The sequence below is a fragment of the Drosophila sechellia genome, chromosome 3L, assembly GCF_004382195.2.
Source record: "Drosophila sechellia strain sech25 chromosome 3L, ASM438219v1, whole genome shotgun sequence".
Taxonomy (NCBI): domain Eukaryota; kingdom Metazoa; phylum Arthropoda; class Insecta; order Diptera; family Drosophilidae; genus Drosophila; species Drosophila sechellia.
The window spans coordinates 16,718,808-16,738,515 of record NC_045951.1 but is presented as its reverse complement, the minus strand read 5'-3'; the positions used below and the strand labels follow the sequence as shown (position 1 = coordinate 16,738,515).

At 42.5% G+C, this 19,708-nt stretch overlaps 1 protein-coding gene across 11 annotated transcripts in view; it reads left to right on the top strand.

Annotated features, from left to right (window-relative positions):
- Positions 1-19,708, top strand: part of LOC6606055 (RNA-binding protein Musashi homolog Rbp6) — a 170,861-nt gene that overhangs the window by 70,079 nt on the left and 81,074 nt on the right. For all 11 annotated transcript variants that reach the window (XM_032717520.1, XM_032717519.1, XM_002030830.2 and 8 more), the window contains exons 5-6: positions 1,074-1,158; positions 3,310-3,351. In XM_032717520.1, the coding sequence (XP_032573411.1) occupies positions 1,074-1,158; positions 3,310-3,351 (127 nt within the window). The remainder of the gene's footprint in view (positions 1-1,073; positions 1,159-3,309; positions 3,352-19,708) is intronic.

Here is a 19,708-nt window from a genome sequence, read left to right as displayed (position 1 = left end):
TTCCATACTAACCATGTCACTCCCGAATTCGAAGCATATGTATTTGTATGGCAGATGGGTGGGTTAACTCTTATCCAACTCCTGCTGACCAATTGAACCTGGAAATGTTAACTGGGCGGGTGCTCCTGGTTTCTGTGCCAAACTGAAGGGAATCAGGACCGTAACAATTGCCACAATTGCAATAAAATCGTCGTTAATTACTGTCTGTGCTTGCGGTTCTAGTTGGGCTCGGATTGAGTGGGCTGGTGGTGCAGATTGGGTGGCTTACTTGGGACGGTGGGTGGTGGTGGTTGATGGGTGGTGCCAGCCACTGGTGGGCTTAAAAGAGCAAGACAAATACGAGCATGTGTCTGGGCCGGGCTAAAAGAAGAAGTTGTGAGTTGCGCAGCGTGGAGACGAAGCGTCGTTAAGCGTTGCTGCCAAGTGGCAAAACTCAAATAAACATAAACGTGCACACAGGCTGGGTTGCAAGGGGGTTGCAGGGGGATTGCTGGGGGTGGATTGAAAGGGAGGGGGCGCGGGGTTGCCACCACAGCCCAAAATCTCTGAGCTGGTTTGTTGTCTTTGGCTGTCTCGTTCCGTTGGCCCGGCATGGGAGACTCATTAAAATGCAGTGCGAGATAATAAGCATTTTAATTAAATATTTAACAAGAATAAGTTTATCACAACACAAACGAAAGGAACAGAAAGAGACAGGGCGTTCGAGCGCGGAAAGAGACGGCGCTCTTTACGTAATGGCTTGTAAGCGTCTGCCTTCGAACAGTTCGAAAAGGGGGCATTCGTGGATGGAGTATGGTGGCACTGGGGCATGGGGCATGGGGCCTTAGACTGCTCATTTGCCACTCCTTCCTGGCAATATTTTGATGTAATTTGAGCGCCTAATTGGCGCACGTGCTAAACTGACGATGGCAGGTTCAACTTTGGCCATGGCTCCTGTGTCTCTTTCTGTTTTTCTGATTCTCGGGCTGGGTCTGGTTCAGGTTCAGTTACTTTGGCTCCTGGCTTGGGTAAATATTTGCAGAACTTCTCGCTAACCGTCTCCTGTTTACATCTCCTTCCAAATCTACTTGCAGAGGCTTCGGCTTTGTCACATTCAGCGATCCAAATAGCGTTGATAAGGTACTCACCCAAGGCACACACGAGCTGGATGGCAAAAAGGTAAATGTTACACACGAACTCTTCGCTTTTCGCTTTCTTTTTTATCGCCCTTTTTTCTTTTCACCCATTTCCCCAAACAGAAAACAAAACTCCACTTTAACTATGTTAAATATTTGTTCAAAAGCATCGTTCCCATGCCCATAGACCCAATATTTCCCCATACCCTCTCTTGACAGCAATTAGAAAGTCAAAGCATAACAGTATAGTCAAAAAAAAAAGTATAGGCATACAAAAGTTTCCAAAAAAAAAGAAATCATGGTCCAAACGCCAAACAATTTTTAATTAGCTGATATGACAGGCGCGATGAACATCAAATGAGCTGCAGTGTTTAATTTTTTCTAGCTGCGCTCTTGATGATTTTTACCTTTTTGGGACACTTATCAAGGCAGTTGTGTGCCATTTTTTAGTAAATATTTGAATATTTAAATATTTTTAAACCGGAGAAAACATACAGTCAGATTGAAACTCCTCTAAACTCAGCAATCAGAACTATCCCATCCTATACCATTCCAAACCATAAATGTATTAACACGGTAGACTCAAAAGCTAGAGACATCACATAAGAGGCACACTTAATAGCTAGCTTCGGGTCCTGTTCTTCAGGATATAGGATCTGGCCTCTAGGATCTGGTCTGTAGAATTCGAGGTCCGTGCATCTCCGTTCTCTTCTCTATTTTATCCATTTAATTAATCAGCTTCGGCAAACGCTGATTCTGTTCATTTCTCTGCATAAATACATTTCCGAAAGTGGCTTCCTTCCGCAATCTGTATAGAGGTGGAAATCGCATTTGATTAGCCGGAGCGGAGCACAGTGAAGGCTCGTTGTAATGATATTCCGCACGCATTACGCATACGCCACGTTGGCATTAGCCTAATTGAGTGGAGCTGCACTGTTTGCAGCTAGTCCTTCGGTCCGATGTCCATCCGATCATCCTTTTATGCCTGCCAACTGTAAATAAAATGCGCAGCCAGCATTTATGTGGCATTTTGTTTTTTTTTTTTTTTTGAGCCGCTAACAGGGGTTTTTGTTTGTTTCGCAACTGGAACTGCATTTATGTGCGAGTGAAACGTGTAATGTTTATATCTATCTGTGTATATAGCCGGCATATACACGTCTTCCTGACTTTCGGCTGGTCAGGGATTTTCGTGTTTCCGTTTCGCTGAACAGCGAGGCAAAACGAAACGAAACTAAACGAAACGAATTCATTTCATTTCGTTACGGTTTTTCGGCCTGATGTATTTCAAAAAGGCAAAAGCATCGACATCCTCCGAAACCGAACCGTTCGCCACTCAGCGCTGATTAGTTTTAATTTTAATCTAAAAATCAATTTCCCGCCATGCGGCTGCTCTTGTTTTTCGTCCTGCACACAGGAAATCAATACGGCAAACGGCAAATGGCAAACACAACGGCAGCAACAAGAACAGCCGCATGTCCTGCCTATCCTGTGACAGATTTTGCGCACACATACATACATACAAAACGTAGAATATGTTTGTGCGAATTGCTATCGCCAGAGGATATTGCGTTGCTTCCTCGCTGCGGCTCCTTCATTGGCTTAAGATACCCGGATAATTGCAACAGCAGCACTTCAGATGACGGGATTTAGTGCTACCCTCGCTCCCTGATTTTTTATTTCAGCTGTCAAGTCGCGCTGCGTCCTTGCACTAATATGAAAGCCACAGCTCGGACGGCCGAGCGGTAAAATCAGGAGGATTCAGCTGTGGCTGAACGCCCCAAGGATAGACACGAGGCAAAAAAAATGCTTAAAATTGAATTTTTATGATTTTTAATTATTTTTAATGACGCTGCTTATTGGGTAGAAGCTGCTCGTTTTTTTTTTCTCCTTACGCCCGCTGGCCGAGCAATTTGTTACGCGTTAATTCGTGCGTGCTCAGCTTGAAGTCACTAGCAGACACCACCCACCATGTCACCACCCGCACAACCTCCAGCATCACCACCAACACCACCCACTCCCCTTGGGGCAATTTCATTTAATGTGCAGTGCAGGCTTATGCAAGATTTATGCGCGGCTATTAATATGAAGAGTTGTGCTCTTTTCATTTAAATGTCATTAAGCATACGATTTCCTTCGAATCTTCCCAGGACTCACTGTATGTTTTTCTCTGTTTTTTTCTCCATTTCCCACGCAGGTCGATCCGAAAGTAGCTTTTCCGCGCCGTGCACATCCCAAGGTAAGTTACAGAAAAAAAAAAAAAAAACAGAAAAATGTATATATATTATATAAGAAATAAGCCACCCAAAATGTATACTCTAAATGAAGAAGACTAACTCTGAAGTCCAAGGACTTTCAGCACTTTCTAGAAAGCCTTAGAAAATATTTATAAAACTCTTTTTCTTACTTTTAAAAAAAGTTTGAAACTTGTGCTCTTTCTTTTTGGTTTAAATTAATTTTTATAACAAAGTAACCACTAGTAATTTCCAGTTGGTCAGCAGCTGGCTAATTTTGACCAAAGTAAACTCGACATAATACTTAACAAATAATTATGACTTTCAGTCGTAAAATATAATGTATTGGCCTAGTACTATGTGTCCTTTCTTTATGGCGTGTTTGACCAAAAAACTCTCTAAAAAGGGTATAAAAGTGCACAGTAAAAAATGAAAATCAGCAAACCAGGAAAAGCAGCCCCAAAAATTGTCAGCCGGTTTCGTGGTTTTCGGTGTGTGTGGTTCGAGGTGGGCTGGCAAAAGGATGTGTCATAAGTAGCAGTAAATGGCAGATGAAATTAAAAACGGAAGATGACAACAACAACGGGCCTGCCAAGTCGAGGCGAAGATAACTTTGTGTGTGACAGGCGTCGGTTGCTCTGGCTTCCTGCAGCCACCCACCCAACAGGCAACACCTACCACCCACCCACTTCTGCCACCCACAATGCCACCTTAACACCAGCTCTCTTAAAGTGATGATGACAACAGAATTTCGGCAAAAATGCGAAGGCAACAAGGAGTAACCATTGCGAACTGCTGCTGTCTGCAGCCATCGCATCCACCCCTCTCTTTCCAACACCGATTCCCCCTCTCTTTCTTCGCTTGCCACACGCACATTTTGTACCGGTTAGACAGCGCGTTACAAATGTGCCTCTGTATTTTTTTCTTACTGGCCTCCTCTATGCTGATATATACCCTTTTTACAAATATCTGTATGGGTTTAAAAGTAAATAATAGCGGAATAGCAGTATTCTTGTTTTAAAAACGTGGATAAATATGAACTATTAAGCACGTAAATGAAACAATGCCATTGACAATAAATTTTAATTTATTTAAACACATATTTTAAGAAAAAACTATAAGAATTAACACTAAAATATATTAACATCTTCTGATCATAATTGAATAATTGTCATATAGCAAACCTTCTAAACTATCTATGCCAATTTTTGAAGCTTAGCCTGCTTTCTTCTTGAATCCTAAGGCAATCCTTAATGGTAATGTCCTTAAAATGTATTTCTGAAAAGCTTCCTTACCATTAGGGTATATACTCCTGTTCGGCTTGTTTAGCTGGGTAACTTTTTACCGATTCGGCTGAACGACAAACCGCAAAGCACACCAAAAATACGCACGCAAATGGCACGCACACACACACTGGCTCAAAATACATTCACAGCCACACATACATACATACACAGTACAAGGAAACGAAGTCGAAGGCAGAGCCTCCTGTTTCCTGCCACCCAAGCCTCAAGATCCTTCGGTTGGCAGCAACTTTCCTTGGAGCTATATGCGTGCTTATCAACACGCAGCTGATTTCCGTTGCTATTCCAGAGGCGCGTGCCTCCCAAACACCAAACGCCCCCCCAGAAATTACCAGCCCCACTCCCGCCCCCCAACCAGCCAACACCTCGCCCCCCTCGAACAGCAGCCAACAATTATTTACGTAATGTTATTATTATAATATTTTTTTAAACGCATTCTCACTGGATTTGCGTGGCGTTACCAAGAAGTAGACAGCCACAAGAAAGCAAGGAGCCAAAAGGATGTTAGGGGTGCAGGGTTGGTGGTTTAAGGCTTTAAGGAGACAAGGAGAAAAAGGGGCGCACGGAGGCGTGGCTAGGACGTTGGCTATGCGGCATTTGCGAGTGGCTTTGTGTTTCGCAGGGGATCTGGTGCTACGCGCGAATATCCTCTCGCATATTAAAAGGCGTTTAAAAACATAAATCCAACGTCTAACGGCTGCTTATGAAAATTACGAGGAAAAAATGACTGACAGAACGGGACGGCAAATGGGGTATAGAAAGAGATGGCAGCAGGCTTAGTGCTAGGCAAATGGCAGGGACACCCAAAGGAGTTTTCCTACGCAGTACGATGGCGAAAAAAAGACCAAGATATCTGTAGGAAAAAAAAATGTGCAGGCGACATCAAAAGCAACAAAAACGAAGAGAAATCGGGAGAAAGGCCCCGAAAAAAAGGGAAAGGGAAAGGCGAGAGGCAGAATGAGAATGATAGGGAGGACAATTTCTCGCACCGTTTGCCAGGACGACAAAAACGGGGACCGGGCTGAGAAGGAAGGATTGCCCACAAAATGCGGCCCAAAATGCTTGCGGTTGCAGCGAAAGTTAAGAGTTTTTAAAAAAGGAGCGTAGACGTAGGCAGTTTGGGGTTGGCTCTCCTCGATGGGGCTCGACGGTGGGGAACGGGAAGGAACATAATGAAATGAAGCATACTAAATGACGCTGCTAAGTTCTCGCTGGGACACACGAACACACGCACGGATGTGCACTCGAAGAAATCTTGAGCACTTTTTTTTACAAAATTACTGCTAAGCAATACTAAACCTCAAATAACTTATATATAAAGCAATTTTAGGATGGAATAAGAGAGCAGAAATTAAATTAATAAATAAATAATAATAAAACAAAATATATATAATAAATATATAAATATAATATTATATATATTTGTTATTTCAAATCACAAGAGACCAACTCAAGCCACAAGCTGTTTGCTTTAAAATTGTGTTTTCTATGCAAAAAATGCAGAGGTTATGCTCATTTTCGCTCAGTGCAGTGGCACAGACACGCATAGCGCGCCATAATGAAATGCGAAAAAATTGTGATATTTTTGGACCATAAAATGCAGATGAGCCGACTAAGCAGAAAATAGTGCGGCAGCCGGGGAGGGCTGCGCAGGAGGGGTGCTAAGTAGGCCTCTACTTTCGCAGCACCCCCTACTTTCACACCCCCCCATCCTCCCCCAAAACAGCCGCAACTTGCTCTTCTTTCTGCTTTTTTACACATGTCGCAGCCTCGCCGCCCAAAACTTTAGCCGAGTTAATTTCTTCGCTTTTTAAGCACTCCCCACCATGAATATGAAATGTATATTTGTGTTAGTTATATTTTTGGGGCGGCTGCGAAGAATAGGATAATGGGGGGCGGAAGGGGCGAGTGTGGCATACATATGTCATGTAAAAAGTTCGCTTTTAATGTGCAAAATTGCTGGCGGACTAGGGCCATAAAAGTGCATGGGAATAAGTGAAATGGATTTTTGGGCAACGCTGTCCTGTCCCATATAAGTGCGCCATAAAAAAATGAATTTCCCAGAACGGTCCGGGGCAGCAGATATAGTTTGAACTTGGCTAGGATTTATGGCTGTTTGTTCGGAACAAAAGAAAGGCGGTGGAACCGAACCGGACCCCATATATGAATCTCCTTCCTTATCCCCGTGGAGTGCGTGTGTGCGAAAAAATATCCGGGATTCGTTGAGTTGGGTAAATCCTTTAATGTTGAGTTGAGGTGCGTACACGAACAGGTCATATAAGTGGATTATATGCACAGATCGGATTTCGGGATGGCATTGCTTAGATTAAGTTATTTTATCAACTTGAACCGCATAGTTATGGGCCAATGAATGCGCTAAGCAAGCTGGATAAATTCTTTTCGCATAAAAGAATCTCATACAGTTTTTCAATAAAGACGGTATATTGTTGCTATAAGTCCTGTTTTAAATAGTTATCAGAAACCCTTTGCTTATGACAGAATAATTCAATTATAGAAAACAGTATGTTGTATTTTGTTGATTTCCCAATTTTGAACATTAGAACTGTTTCATTAAAAATTGTTATTTTGATGTCCTCTAATTTAACAATACTTTCATAGAAAAACATCAGTGTAACTGTAATGACAACAGTAATTGAAAAATGGCCAACTCAATCATAGACTATGACAGTTTTGTAAGTAATTTGTGACATGTTTGAACTTTTATTTCGACAGCTGCTGAATTATCCCATCCCGCAACATTTTCGTAGGTAAATTGGACGTAAACACAATTGTTCGGCCCATAGATTTCCCAACGAGTAATACTTTTGGACCCATCCTCTGCAGGATCTCGTTGTGTGACAAATTCCTGACCAGGCGCAGACATCTCTTTCATTTGAGAGCCCATCAATGGCAAATGCTGTGTCCTGGCATTAAATTAACACGCTCGAATATCTGTATCTGTGCCTGTATCTGTGTGTGCTGGTTATGCAAGTGTATGTATGTGTGAGCGAGGGGGAGTTGTACACTTACATTGTGCAAACTTTTCTAATTTAAACCGGCAGTTTCAGTCAATTGCCACAGCTTACCGCTTTCGACATGAGTTTTACTTTTTTAGTACCTTCGGGTGTGCGACGGATGCGATGTTGGAGCATTTCAGACAGAGACGGAGAAGTGTAGAAAAGGCGAAGCGGAGCAACGGGGAGACTGAGAAATTTCCAATACATTAAAAGTTGTGTGAATACACTTGGCAGAATCCATTATAACCCAGCCAAACTGAACAGAACTGAGCTGAGCTGAACAGAACAGACATGAAAGCCAGGCCATAAATCTAATAAATACGTGTGTTTCTCACCCCTCTCGCTTCCCCTACCCCGCTACTTCCTGTTCCATTCCCATACTTCCGGTTCCGTTTGCCGCCCTGCGCAATAACTTGTGAAATATGTAATCAATCAAGATGGAACAGTCGTCGAGGCAGCCAAACTATGTGGCAAGTATGCGTCTGACTGCAGTTCTTGGGTGAATTGGGGGCGGCTCTGGGGTGAAAGTTCAGCGGGACTGGGGGGTCGGGTCGATTAATTCAACTTTCTGCTGCAGACAATGGCATGTGAAAAAGTCAAAAAGTTGAAAGTGCAATTTTGTCGTTATTATTTTACATTTACAACAAAAGATAGCAGCAGGAGCAGACGCAAAGCCAACCGAAAAAATATAAAAAAATATCGCAAAGTTACCCAACTATTTTATGCGACGGGCGGCACGCTGCGAGTCTGTCTCTCTCATTCATATCTCCATCTCACTTGCCCGCTCGCACCCACACAATCTCGCAGTGTGTGTAATTGTCAGTTAGTTGGCGCTGTCAGTCCGAATGTTGAAATTAATTTATTTCAATTGAAGTTGAACTTTTGCGGCGTTATTACTTTGCGAAACTTTCTCCGAGCTACGCATAATAAACGAGTGTGCGAGCGAGCGGGTCAGAAGTGGGTGCAAGCGAGACGCATGCAGTGGCCAGGTGCCGAATGACCTCCACCCACACAAGAAAGCCACCATTGCCACCCACTTTGCATACACATTTATTTAGCCTTTGCCAAAATAATCAAATTGCTAAATTGCAAGTGTTGCCATCAACGTCAACAGAATGTCATCTGCTCTCTCTCTCGCTGTCTCACTCTATCCATCTCGTGCTTATATATCTACCTCTTTCTAACCCGCAACTCCCCATCCCTTTCGTACTTTATTTTTGATTTTCTATGCCAATATTCGTTGTCTGCTTTCTTTTTTATAACTTTCGGACAGGCGGTGGAGAAGCGAAGGTGGGGCTTCGAGATTCGAGAGTGTGATATGAAGGGCGGGAAGATTTTCCAGGAGATGGGGGCGGCGGGGGCGTGGCACAGGACACGACAGGTGCCGCTGACGTTTGCGCTGATAATTTGTTGCGAGACTTCAGCATTTGCAAGTGGCAGGCCTTGGACGTCATTGATAGTTATTTGATATGCATATTCCCAAATGCTCGCTAAAAAATAAATACGAGTAAGTAAATACAAGCATGAAATGCAAGCAACAAAAAAATATATTGATTGAAAAAATTGCGCTAATGATGCCAGTAAAAAAGCAGGTGGGCTGTGGAGCAAATTGAAATGTGTGTTCATTACATTGAAAAGGATACGATTGGCTATTTTGTGTACAGTTTTAACATCTATATGTGTGCATATTTAATTTATGTTGTTATTAATAATCTTTAATGCTTTTTCATATGTTTGTTTTGTTGTTTCCCTTAATTTGATTAAGCTTAGGCGTTTGTAATACTTAGCATTGACAATGTAATTGTTGCTTGTTATTTATTCAATTGATATTTCAGTTTTAAATGTGGTCATCCGATGGCTTCTATTTCAGACTTTCTAGGAAATGAAATTTAAGTCCTATTTAACTTCCTTTTTTAATACATTAATAGTTGACAGAACTTTAAGCATTGTACATGTCCGATGTCGAATATACTCACATACAGTTCATATTTTAAACTTGCGTGATTTCTTCAGCATTTTTCCATTTCATTTCCATTCGACTGTGCATATTATACTGCTCGAAGTTTTCTTAAAGTGTGTCATGGTAATTTCGCCAGAGCTTATGAACTTCCCGAGTCTTATTGGTTCAGTTGTTGTTGTTGTAATGCTGCCTTTTAAACTCGAATCAAAAATCAAAATCCGCACCAGCTACAAATGTTAAATCCGCAAATAATTGACAAAGTTTAGGCATAAACGTGGCTCTGTCTCTGGTAAATTGCCGTGGGTGTGCGGAACTTGTGGTAGGGGGGTCTGGAAAATGGGAAGAATGGGAGTGGAATGGTGGGTGGCTAACAAGAATGCTGTGTGTGCGGGCCAACTTCAAAATATGTTGGCCACAAATGGCAAAAGTTTGACAGGTAAACGGAATTCGGATAGAATATCTATGTACACGGCATACACGTGAGTGCGGAAAGGGGAAATTTAGTGGGTTTTCCAAACCCCTTTGCCAAATGCGGAAACCACTGAAACAGCTGCGACCATCGAAATTCTGGATTTGGATTTGCAAAAGGGGCGCTTCAGAAACGTTCCGATACTTTGTCTATCTATGCGGTTCTAGCTGAGCGGACGAAGGACGGCCATTTATGTTTAATGAGATACTTTTTAACAGCCTCATAAATGGCTATGATAACCACTTAATTTCGAAAGCAACGAAAGCCGAGTGAAAACAATTTACATATTAAACTTGCGCCGAGTTGCCAGCCTGTTATCCTCGTCGCACATCCCCGCTCTCTCTCTCTTTCACTCGCCATGCCGCCGTCTCTTTCGTTCGGCGTGCGAAATATGTTTGCCTGCGGCGCATTCACTTTAATTTGATTAAATTTTGAACATTTGCACGTAAAAGTTGCTCCTTTGGCTCCGCTCGCCAGTTGAGGCTTCAGTGCATCGCTTTTGCCGCTTTTCCATGCTCTCTCATCTGTGCTGGATGGATGCTGGATTGGATGGGCTTGGTCTGTTCTGGTCGGATCGGATCGGTGGCTCCTGGTCTGGTTTGGTCTCGTTTCGCACGTTTTGGTTTGGCTGAGCTCGGTCTTTTTGGTTGGACCTCCTGCTGTCTCAACAAACCTAATGCCACCTTCATGCTCAGCTGTTGTCTGCCAGAATTTATCTCTCTGGTTGCGAGTTAAATAGGTTTGATACCCTGTAAAGCGCGGCTAGGATAGGGCTAAGCTTATTAATAGCTCCGCAGCTTTAACGTTGATTTGTTCGAAAAAAAATAAACAACTTTGCTAATTCCTTTGATGAGTAGTTTATTCTTTTTATATTGAAATAGGTTTTATGCTATATTTTTATTGACACAAACTGCACATTTCATACTATTGGAGTATCAGGTATTCCGCACCTTTGTGAAGCTCTCCTTGCCTATTTCGTTTGAGTATTTTGTAGTTTCTGTATTTTATAATAAATAGTTGTTTAAACTTTGCCTCCAATCCCCCCTCATTCACCCACTTGCAACACCGCCCAAAAGAGATATTTCCCACCAATGTGGTGGACTCTTGTTGCTGCTGCTGTTGGTGGTGCTGTTGGTGGTGGTGCTGCTGCTGTCCGGCTCTTCAACTATTTTTTATGCAATCTGCTGCGGCTCTTCTCTCCGCTCTTCACACATCGAAAGGCCCCGAGTTGCATTGTTTTGTTTTGTACACTTCCTTTTGTTTTCCCCATACACTTTTTGCTGTGTTTTTATTTTTTGTCTGTTTGCCATTTCCTTCTCTCTGGTAGCCGCACATAGTTATGGCCACGATTTTGGCTTTCGGTTATGTGCACTGAGATTTTCCTTGGCCTTGTTTTCTCCCCAGCCAGGCAATTGTTTTCCCAGCCATCCGCCGCTTTATCCTTGCCCCATTCCCCTCCTCCCATTGTTGCACAGGTTGCAAGTGTGTGTGTGTTGTGAGCTTGTGTGTGTCTTTGTGCGAGGGGGAGTTGAAAATTCTCCAAATTAATTCGCATCATTTAAATCAGAGAAAGAGTCCTGGTAGCTTCAAGGAGGCGGCGAGTCAATGCAACAATTCTGTGTGGGTTGCCATTAAATCGAACCGAGCGAAAGCAGCGAAAGATTCGGCTTGGCCAGTTAAATTATGGCGCACATTGAGCCGGGGCAAACGAACGGATAAACAATAAGTAACTGTGAATTATGGTGGCCATTACTTTTGTCTCTGCCTTGGCCCTTTGTGTTGTTTATGGCAGGACAATAATTAGGACACAAGCGGCGGTGGAACGTGTGAACTTCTCCCTGCTCACAAAGCCTGCAAAATTGGTTAATTAGGGGGCCACTAAATTTCCACCGTTCGAAAAATATATATCTCAGCCTCAACAGTTGGCAAATCGAATGGGATTCACCTCGATGTCCCTGCGCCCCCTCCGCTGTCTGCGTAAATTGCGTATGAAATTGACATCGAAGCCTCGCCTGTCTGCCGGAAATGGAAACAGCGGTAATGACGAGGCGCACACACGCACAGCGCTCTCTGGAAAGAGCACCCATACTCACACGCACCCTCTGACACACACACACGCATACGAAACGCTGGCAGTATAACCCACATAATTGGCAAATCACACACATTGATTTCGCCGTGTGCTGGCTTCCCCGTCATCATCTCTATTGCCGTTTTCGTTGCTGCTGTTGTTGTTTGCTGGTTCAATCGCTCACTGCACCCCGCCCACTTGCCACCCACTACCCCCACAAGCCCCACCAACCCTCGGCCACCCGCCACATCCGACATCTGCCTAAACAGGACGAGCGATGGAATGAGCGAGTAACTACACCGGAAATCAAGACTATTTATATAGAGAAATGTTTGAGGAAATGTGATCAATTCTGGAATAAACTTACAAAATTACATTCTCCAAAATAAGCTAATAGAAAACAATGGATTTTGTTTATTGACAAGATGATATAAATACTAAAAATGCTTCTAAATAAATAATACGAATAATAATATTAAAAAATGAGCTCTCATTTTATCAATAAATACCATTTCGTTAGCTATTTTCCTCAGTGCAGCGAACATAAGATAGGCGGTAGAAAATATGGCGTATACGTAATTTAAAGGCAACAATACCCAAAACTCCCAGCCAAAGGTATGCGTATGTATGTATGTAAGGGGTGCATAGAATGGTAGTCATAGGGGGGACGGGCATCATTAATAACATCGAGGCGTGGAACAGGCCAAGACAACATCATTAGATCGAAGCTGAAGCTGCGACTTTGTCTATGGCTTTGGCCTTAATTTTCATTGTTCGGCACACTGGCATTGGCATCTCCCCGCCGCCGCTTGATCTTAAATAATTAGGCAGCCTTCAGTGTCGCCGGCAGATACAACCCATCAGCCATCCGTGATGGTGGGGGGGTTGGAAAAGAAATTCTTCATCGCTGTTATTTATAACGTTCACTTGTCATTAACAGGCATTTAAATCGTCTAGAACACACACACAAGCCCATAATGTGTTTAATATGTATTCGCGTATCCTGTACGCCTGTTGTGGCATTTAAAGCGTGAAAATATTAATTTATGAGCCTTTTAAATGAGCCCGCGTCGGTGAGCGCAACAAATTGGCAATGAAAATGAATCAGTCGCAAAGAAACGAGATAAATGTACATAAGTACTGTGTCAATACCAAATGAAAAGCGCTGTAAATACTAAACGGGTGTATTTAAATAATTTCATTGATTGAGTAGGAACACTCGAGCGGATCTTAATCGCGCGAAATCCATTGAATCCATTCAACAGTTTAGCAACCAAAGTACAAACTATTGGTGTAACTAACTACTACGGCAGAAATTCGCATTTCCCCCCTGCCGAACGCTTTGAAAGCAAGAAAGCCGAAATCTATTTATGCCCCAACTCAAGCCCATAAACCACAGCCAAAATCCAGTGGTCGTCGCATTTAAGTGTCTTGGTGGGTTTTCTACGGGGTGGTAGAGGGGGAGGGGCGGCGGTAATAGTGCGAGGTGGTGGTTTCGGGTGCCTCCAGGGTTGGGGGTTTGGAAATTCAGAGGGGGTGGCGAGCGGACTGCAGAGCAAATTTGCCCGCCGTAATCTGCACTTGCTGCTCGTATCTTAATAAACTATTAAATCAAACGCAAGCCTAAATACACGCAAGCATCGCAATTCCCTTTATATATATATTTATATATATATATACATATATATATTTATCGTGAGATGTGCAGAATTTTGAAGCTCGCTTCCCTTTAAAAGCATCCATATTCTTGTATTTACCAGTTCTCACAAAATTTCTCACAACTTTTACTGCTCCCACATATAGTAAATGAATAAATGAGTTATATGCGCGTTCACATTCACATTATTCTCGTATGGTTGTGGGGGATTTATCCTTATCCTGCCACCCACATTTCGGCCCTGTCCGTTCGGTTTTTCGGTTGTTTTTGTTCTGGCTCACAGGAAACCGATAGGACAGGGCGATTAAGGATATTCCAGGAAGGCAGGCCGGGCCGAAAGCGTTTTCCATTTCAATTGCTGCTGAATAAAGCAATCTTTAACCGAGTGCCGAGTCGCTTTTTATTTCAACTTTTTATTTAAGCCTTTAATATCGCATTTTGGCATGGCCTAAGGTTATTAATTACTTGAATTAAAATCATTTGACCTTAAATAAATATTATTTATAAAAGAAGCACATTTTATTTCAGTATAATTTTACACTTCAATAGTTTGTACTTGTGTTTCTTTGTACTCCAGATAAACTAGAATTAACTCATTATTCACAGAAACCTTATAAATGAATACCTGTTCGATTGCCATATTGGATTCACTTGATTCGTTGTATACAAAGTGTTTTAAGATTTAATACAAGAAATATTCCTACTTTTATTAAAGCAAAATGTTTGGTTGAAGGTTGCTCGAATAAATCTTAAAGATTGCATATCTTAATCGAAATGACTTAATTAATTTTCCGGCTAATGTTGCTGGTGAATATGGTTTTTAGTGAATGTGTGGTGATCTGGTTTCGGCCACTAGGTGGCGCTGCCCTTGGGCAACTCGATACCAGATACCCCGCCGTATATAGTATATAGTATACCTTGGTTCTCCCCAGCATCCTTGGCTGACTCGGCTGTCGTTATTATTTATGTTTTGTTATCCGTTGACCAGAGCCTTGGCGCTTGTTTTTTCCACACTCGCCAGCTCACACACACACACATTCGCATGGCTCACCTATTTTACGATAGAATGAATATCTCGTGCCTCCTGTTTCCAGTTTCCCCCCCTCCTGCGATGGTGTGTAGTTTCTGCCACAGTATTTTGCTCTAAGCTTGTGGCGGTATGCGAGTGTGTTGGCCTGCTTTTCCCCCTGGTTTTCCACCGCTTTCCACCGCCTTCCTCCGCTTCGACTGTTCCTGGTTCTATGTACTTCCGTTTTGTAGTGAAAAGAGCTTTGCGTGTTGCGGCATCTCCTGCTCCGAGCCCCTCTTTATATTTTTGTGCGTGTGTTTGTTTGTTGCTTAGAGAATTGATGGTAAAAGGATGTGTGTGATTTTGCTATTTTCGCTGTGTGGCTGGTGTGTGTGTGTGCCGGCCACAAATATCAGCCGAATGAAGTGCCATTTGTTGGCGTGGCTTAAAGCCAAGTGCGCGGCGTAAGCTCTTAACAAGTGGAATGCTTAAAAGCGACCGGACATACAGCTAGGATTTCCCAGTAGTTCGTTCATAACTTATTCATATTCTGCTAAGAAATGCAGTCGCTGCCACGGCCAGCAGCATTGGATATTGAAAACATGATTTTTAAGGCCACCTGATGCTGTCTTTCAAATTTATAGAAATTGACCCCGACTAAATTCTTTTACATTTTACGGCCAAAGTTGCTTAGTTATTCAATTCAACTTTAGTTTAGTCTAAAACTTCTTTATCTAGATAAGCAATTTTATATGGATATCTTTTGCAAGTTTCACGCTTCATCATATTCACATTCATCATGTTCCACTGTTTATCTATGACTGCTTTTCTTAGTGATTTTAGTTCGCCCATTTCCGCTTAAATCTGCCCCACACACATGAACATAAAATAATGTTTTTATAAGTCTGTTTGCCGCTGCTCGATAGCGCAAATCGAGGGGCATACCTCCTCCCATGTGGCATTGTTTGATCTGGCTTCGGTGGCTGTGGAGGAAGGCAACCAAAACGTCCCGGCGGAGTCGTCAATAAATGCGATAAAGCCAAACATGTTTCATTTGCAATGGCCAATGGCTGATGGTTCAGCTTACCCCGACCACTTTCCCCAAATCTCCCCATTTCTCGCACACGTCTTGAAGGGATATCAAAAAAAAAGGAACTCAAATTAGAAATTGTATTATATTTTTCCTATTTCCACGACTGCAAGATGCTCGCCAACAGCAGTACTGTCAATATCAATAACCATAAATAAGTCAAAATCAATTCATAGATTATGTAGGGAAACAAATGTATCCATATGCGTATGTTGTTTAAGTTATGTAATTGTAACTGACCACAAATGTCAAAACACTGAATTATTTTCCTGTAGCTATTTTTAAATAGATTAAATAAGCTAATGCCAATTGCCATAAATATATAATTAATTTTCACCTTTATATATTACCTAAATAACTAGTTCAGTTTTAATAATGAGCTTTAAAATGTATATTTATAAATTGTATACCCTTACATTTTACACAATGTGAGCAGCAGCTTGTTACAGTTCTTGTTTCTGAGCTTGCAAGGATATGAAAAGGATTTAAGTGTGCAAGATTACTAACTTTGTTGCCCCTATCGCTCCTAGTTCCTGGAATTAGCAAAAATTGTGTGGTCGTTATACACCTCATATACCCTGCGTTGTCCTTAAAGCGAGTATTAAAAGGAGCGCAGCGAATGAACTCATAAAAATGTGCGTTGAGCTGCGCTGAGAAGCCGAATCTCAAGCTGAAGCAATGGAAAACCAGTGGCAGAGAGGCGAGGAAAACCAGCGAAAAGCTAAGAAAAGCAACGGCATTGGCGTCAGCTTCGAGTGTTTGCCACTCAACCCAGCCCGATTCGACTAAACTCCATCCAGTCAACTCAACTCCTGCGTGGATTTTGACCCATAATTGACTTGTACACATGCCAATTCCCCAGCTGATAGCCGCCTCTCTGCTCCCATTTTCCTATTGCCTATTTCCCATTTCCCATTTTTGCTGCGTGTCCTGGCGGCGTTATGCGGCCAAGTTTACAATTTATCCCTGGCCATGCACCTGCCACTTGGTCCACTTCCTGGTCTTTAAGTCCAGCTTTATACGCTTTCGGTTAGTTGCCAACAAAAACTATTGTATATGACATTTTTAATGCCCCCATAGCTATCATTAGATGGCGAACAAAGCGACGAGCGGCGAACAAAGGCAATAGAAATAATCAATAGAAATTTCATACCCCCTCACCATCGCCATCACTCCGTCGCACACACACACACACACACTGGCACAACAATGAAATACATTACAAATCAATTGCAATCGCTCGAAAATCGGCATGCGAATTTCCATAGACGATGTCTGGTGTGGCCGTGCGATTGGATTGGATTGGCATGGGCTGGGGTTCTGGGTCGAGTTTGAGTTTGAGTCTGGGTTAGGGTTTGCTATTGGGATTGCTATTGGGTTGACTTGGCTTGGGCACGGTTCGTTTGATACACATCGAAAAATCTGACAGGACATATGCGTAGGTCTTTAACTTTAAAATGGTTTGATGGTGTAAAGTTTGATTTGATTGATAGGCATTATATGCCATTCGGATATAATTACATAATTCATAGTAACTCAACATAACTCTATACATACAGCAAGCTCACTATAGCTGTTATATTCGGTTACAGCAGGTTGAATATGATTATAAATAAAAATGGGTAGAATAAACAAAAGTACTAGATTCCCTATAGATTATTATGAATTCCTCACAAAGCTAAAGAGTGTTATACATGATTGGAGTGATAGCCTCATGAGTTCCTTAAAAAATCAACATACAATTAAGAATGATGTCCTGCCCAAGAATGACTCGACCGGATTGATTACCAATTGGGTTGATACTTTTTCTCAGTGCGCCTGGCAAGGGGCAACATTATTATCATCATCAAGCGTACAAAGTTAGTGCCGGCGGGCTTTTCGGCGCAGGGGGATCGGATGAGCGGGGCGATGCGGAGGACGGTGCTCCAAATCGGCAAATGAAACAAACCAGGATTTACATGTACACAGTTATTGCTGCTGCTGGTTGCACACACACACTCGCACACATGGCGAGGGTGTGTGTGTGTGTGCAGCATTTCCTTTGGGTTATTTTCCGGGAACAACATTTCATGGCACTGATAAAGCTGCCATGGCAGCAGCCTCTGTCGCCGCCGACTGCGCTGCCGCTTTTCCTTCGGAGCCAGGGGAAATGCTTTCACCGAGCTTGCGCCGAGAGCGCAAGAAACGTTAGAGCGGCAAATAGCGGTAGCTAGAGAGAGTGAGAGAGCGGGAGTGGGTCCTTTTTGTGGCGAGAGCAAAATTCCCAGCTGCGAGCAATATTTGCTTGTCAGCGAGGAGCAACAACAATTGCCCCGGGCCAACAAAATATTTGACGCAAGCGGATTGTAAGGATGTAGCTGCCACTGTGTGCGTGTGTGTGTCCGAAGGAGAGCCCTCAAATACATGTATACACGTGTGTGGGTGTGCGTGTGTGTCCTCGTGCTTGTGAGAGAGAGCGGTGGCGCGTGCACTCCAGGCAATGTCAAGTTGACACTTTCACCAACGCACGAACAACAATGGAGGAGAACGGGAACGACCAGGACAACATTGCCCATGATGATGATGATGACGATGGCGATGGCGATGGCGATGGCGATGATGATGCAGATACAGATGCCGATGATGAAGAGGCAACCAGGAAAGATACCTACGTCGAGGATTGTAATGAGGCTGAGAGACGAAAAAGTCTTTGATGTTCGTTCACTTGAATACGATTTTCATGCCGATGATGATAATAGGAAGATAGTTGCAACGATAACAATTTGATAATAATAATTAATCCTATTCAATCGATATAGGCATAATTTATCTATTCAGTGCCCTCATGTATATAAGTTAAGTAGTGATTTCCAATCCTCCAAGTAGTACGAACAAAAACCATTTTAAATAAACATAAATTACTTTTAATTGTATTATGCGTAGATAATAATAAGTTCATTTATAAGAATTTCGAAGGAATTCCATTAAGTACTAGAAATATACCTTTTAGTACTTAATGGAATGGATTATTTAATCTTTTAAGTCAAAATGGTAAAAAAATGTCTATAAGGCTATGTACTTGTTTGTCAGTAAGGCTATGACTTTAAGATATGCTCACTGTCTTACCCTAAATGACACATTTCTAGGACAAAAGGGTTAAGACTCACCTGGCTACATCGGCATTATCCTTATTCATCAACATAGTCATCGGGACATCAGCGACACCCTATGCAGAGGTTACATGGACATTCTGCCGACTCGAATCGCTATTGTTGTTTGTTTGCGCCATCGTCTCCCCGTCTCTCTGGCTCCCTCCCTTTCGCGCTCCGCTCTTTTACCCCGTCCTTGCTCCTCTTTCGTCCCTCTCTCCAGCGAGTGCGGGCCACCCACGAAAACAAACATAAAGGTGCAACAATGACGCGCGTGGAGCACCAAGTTCTCTCTCGCTTTTGCTCTCTTTTTCCGAGATGCCGAGAGAAAGCCCTTGTTATTCTTCCTCTCTCTTGCTGTTGCAATTGAAAAGTTTCTCACAAGCACTGTTAAATAATTTCTCCTGCTGAAAGTGAATGTTCTGCGAATGTACACTTTTTGTTGTTTGTTTGTTTATTCTCGATTGCAACATAGTAGGTAAAAGTTGTGAGGAAAGGGGAAAGTTAATGTTAATACTCACAAACTACTAATGTGTTGCTTTCTACAAAAATATTAAAATGTGACTTCAAATTGTCAATTATTATATTTAAATAACTATTTTAAACACTTTTGTAGGTTATCACTTAGATTTGTAGTTACCAGTTGACGTGTTGTGC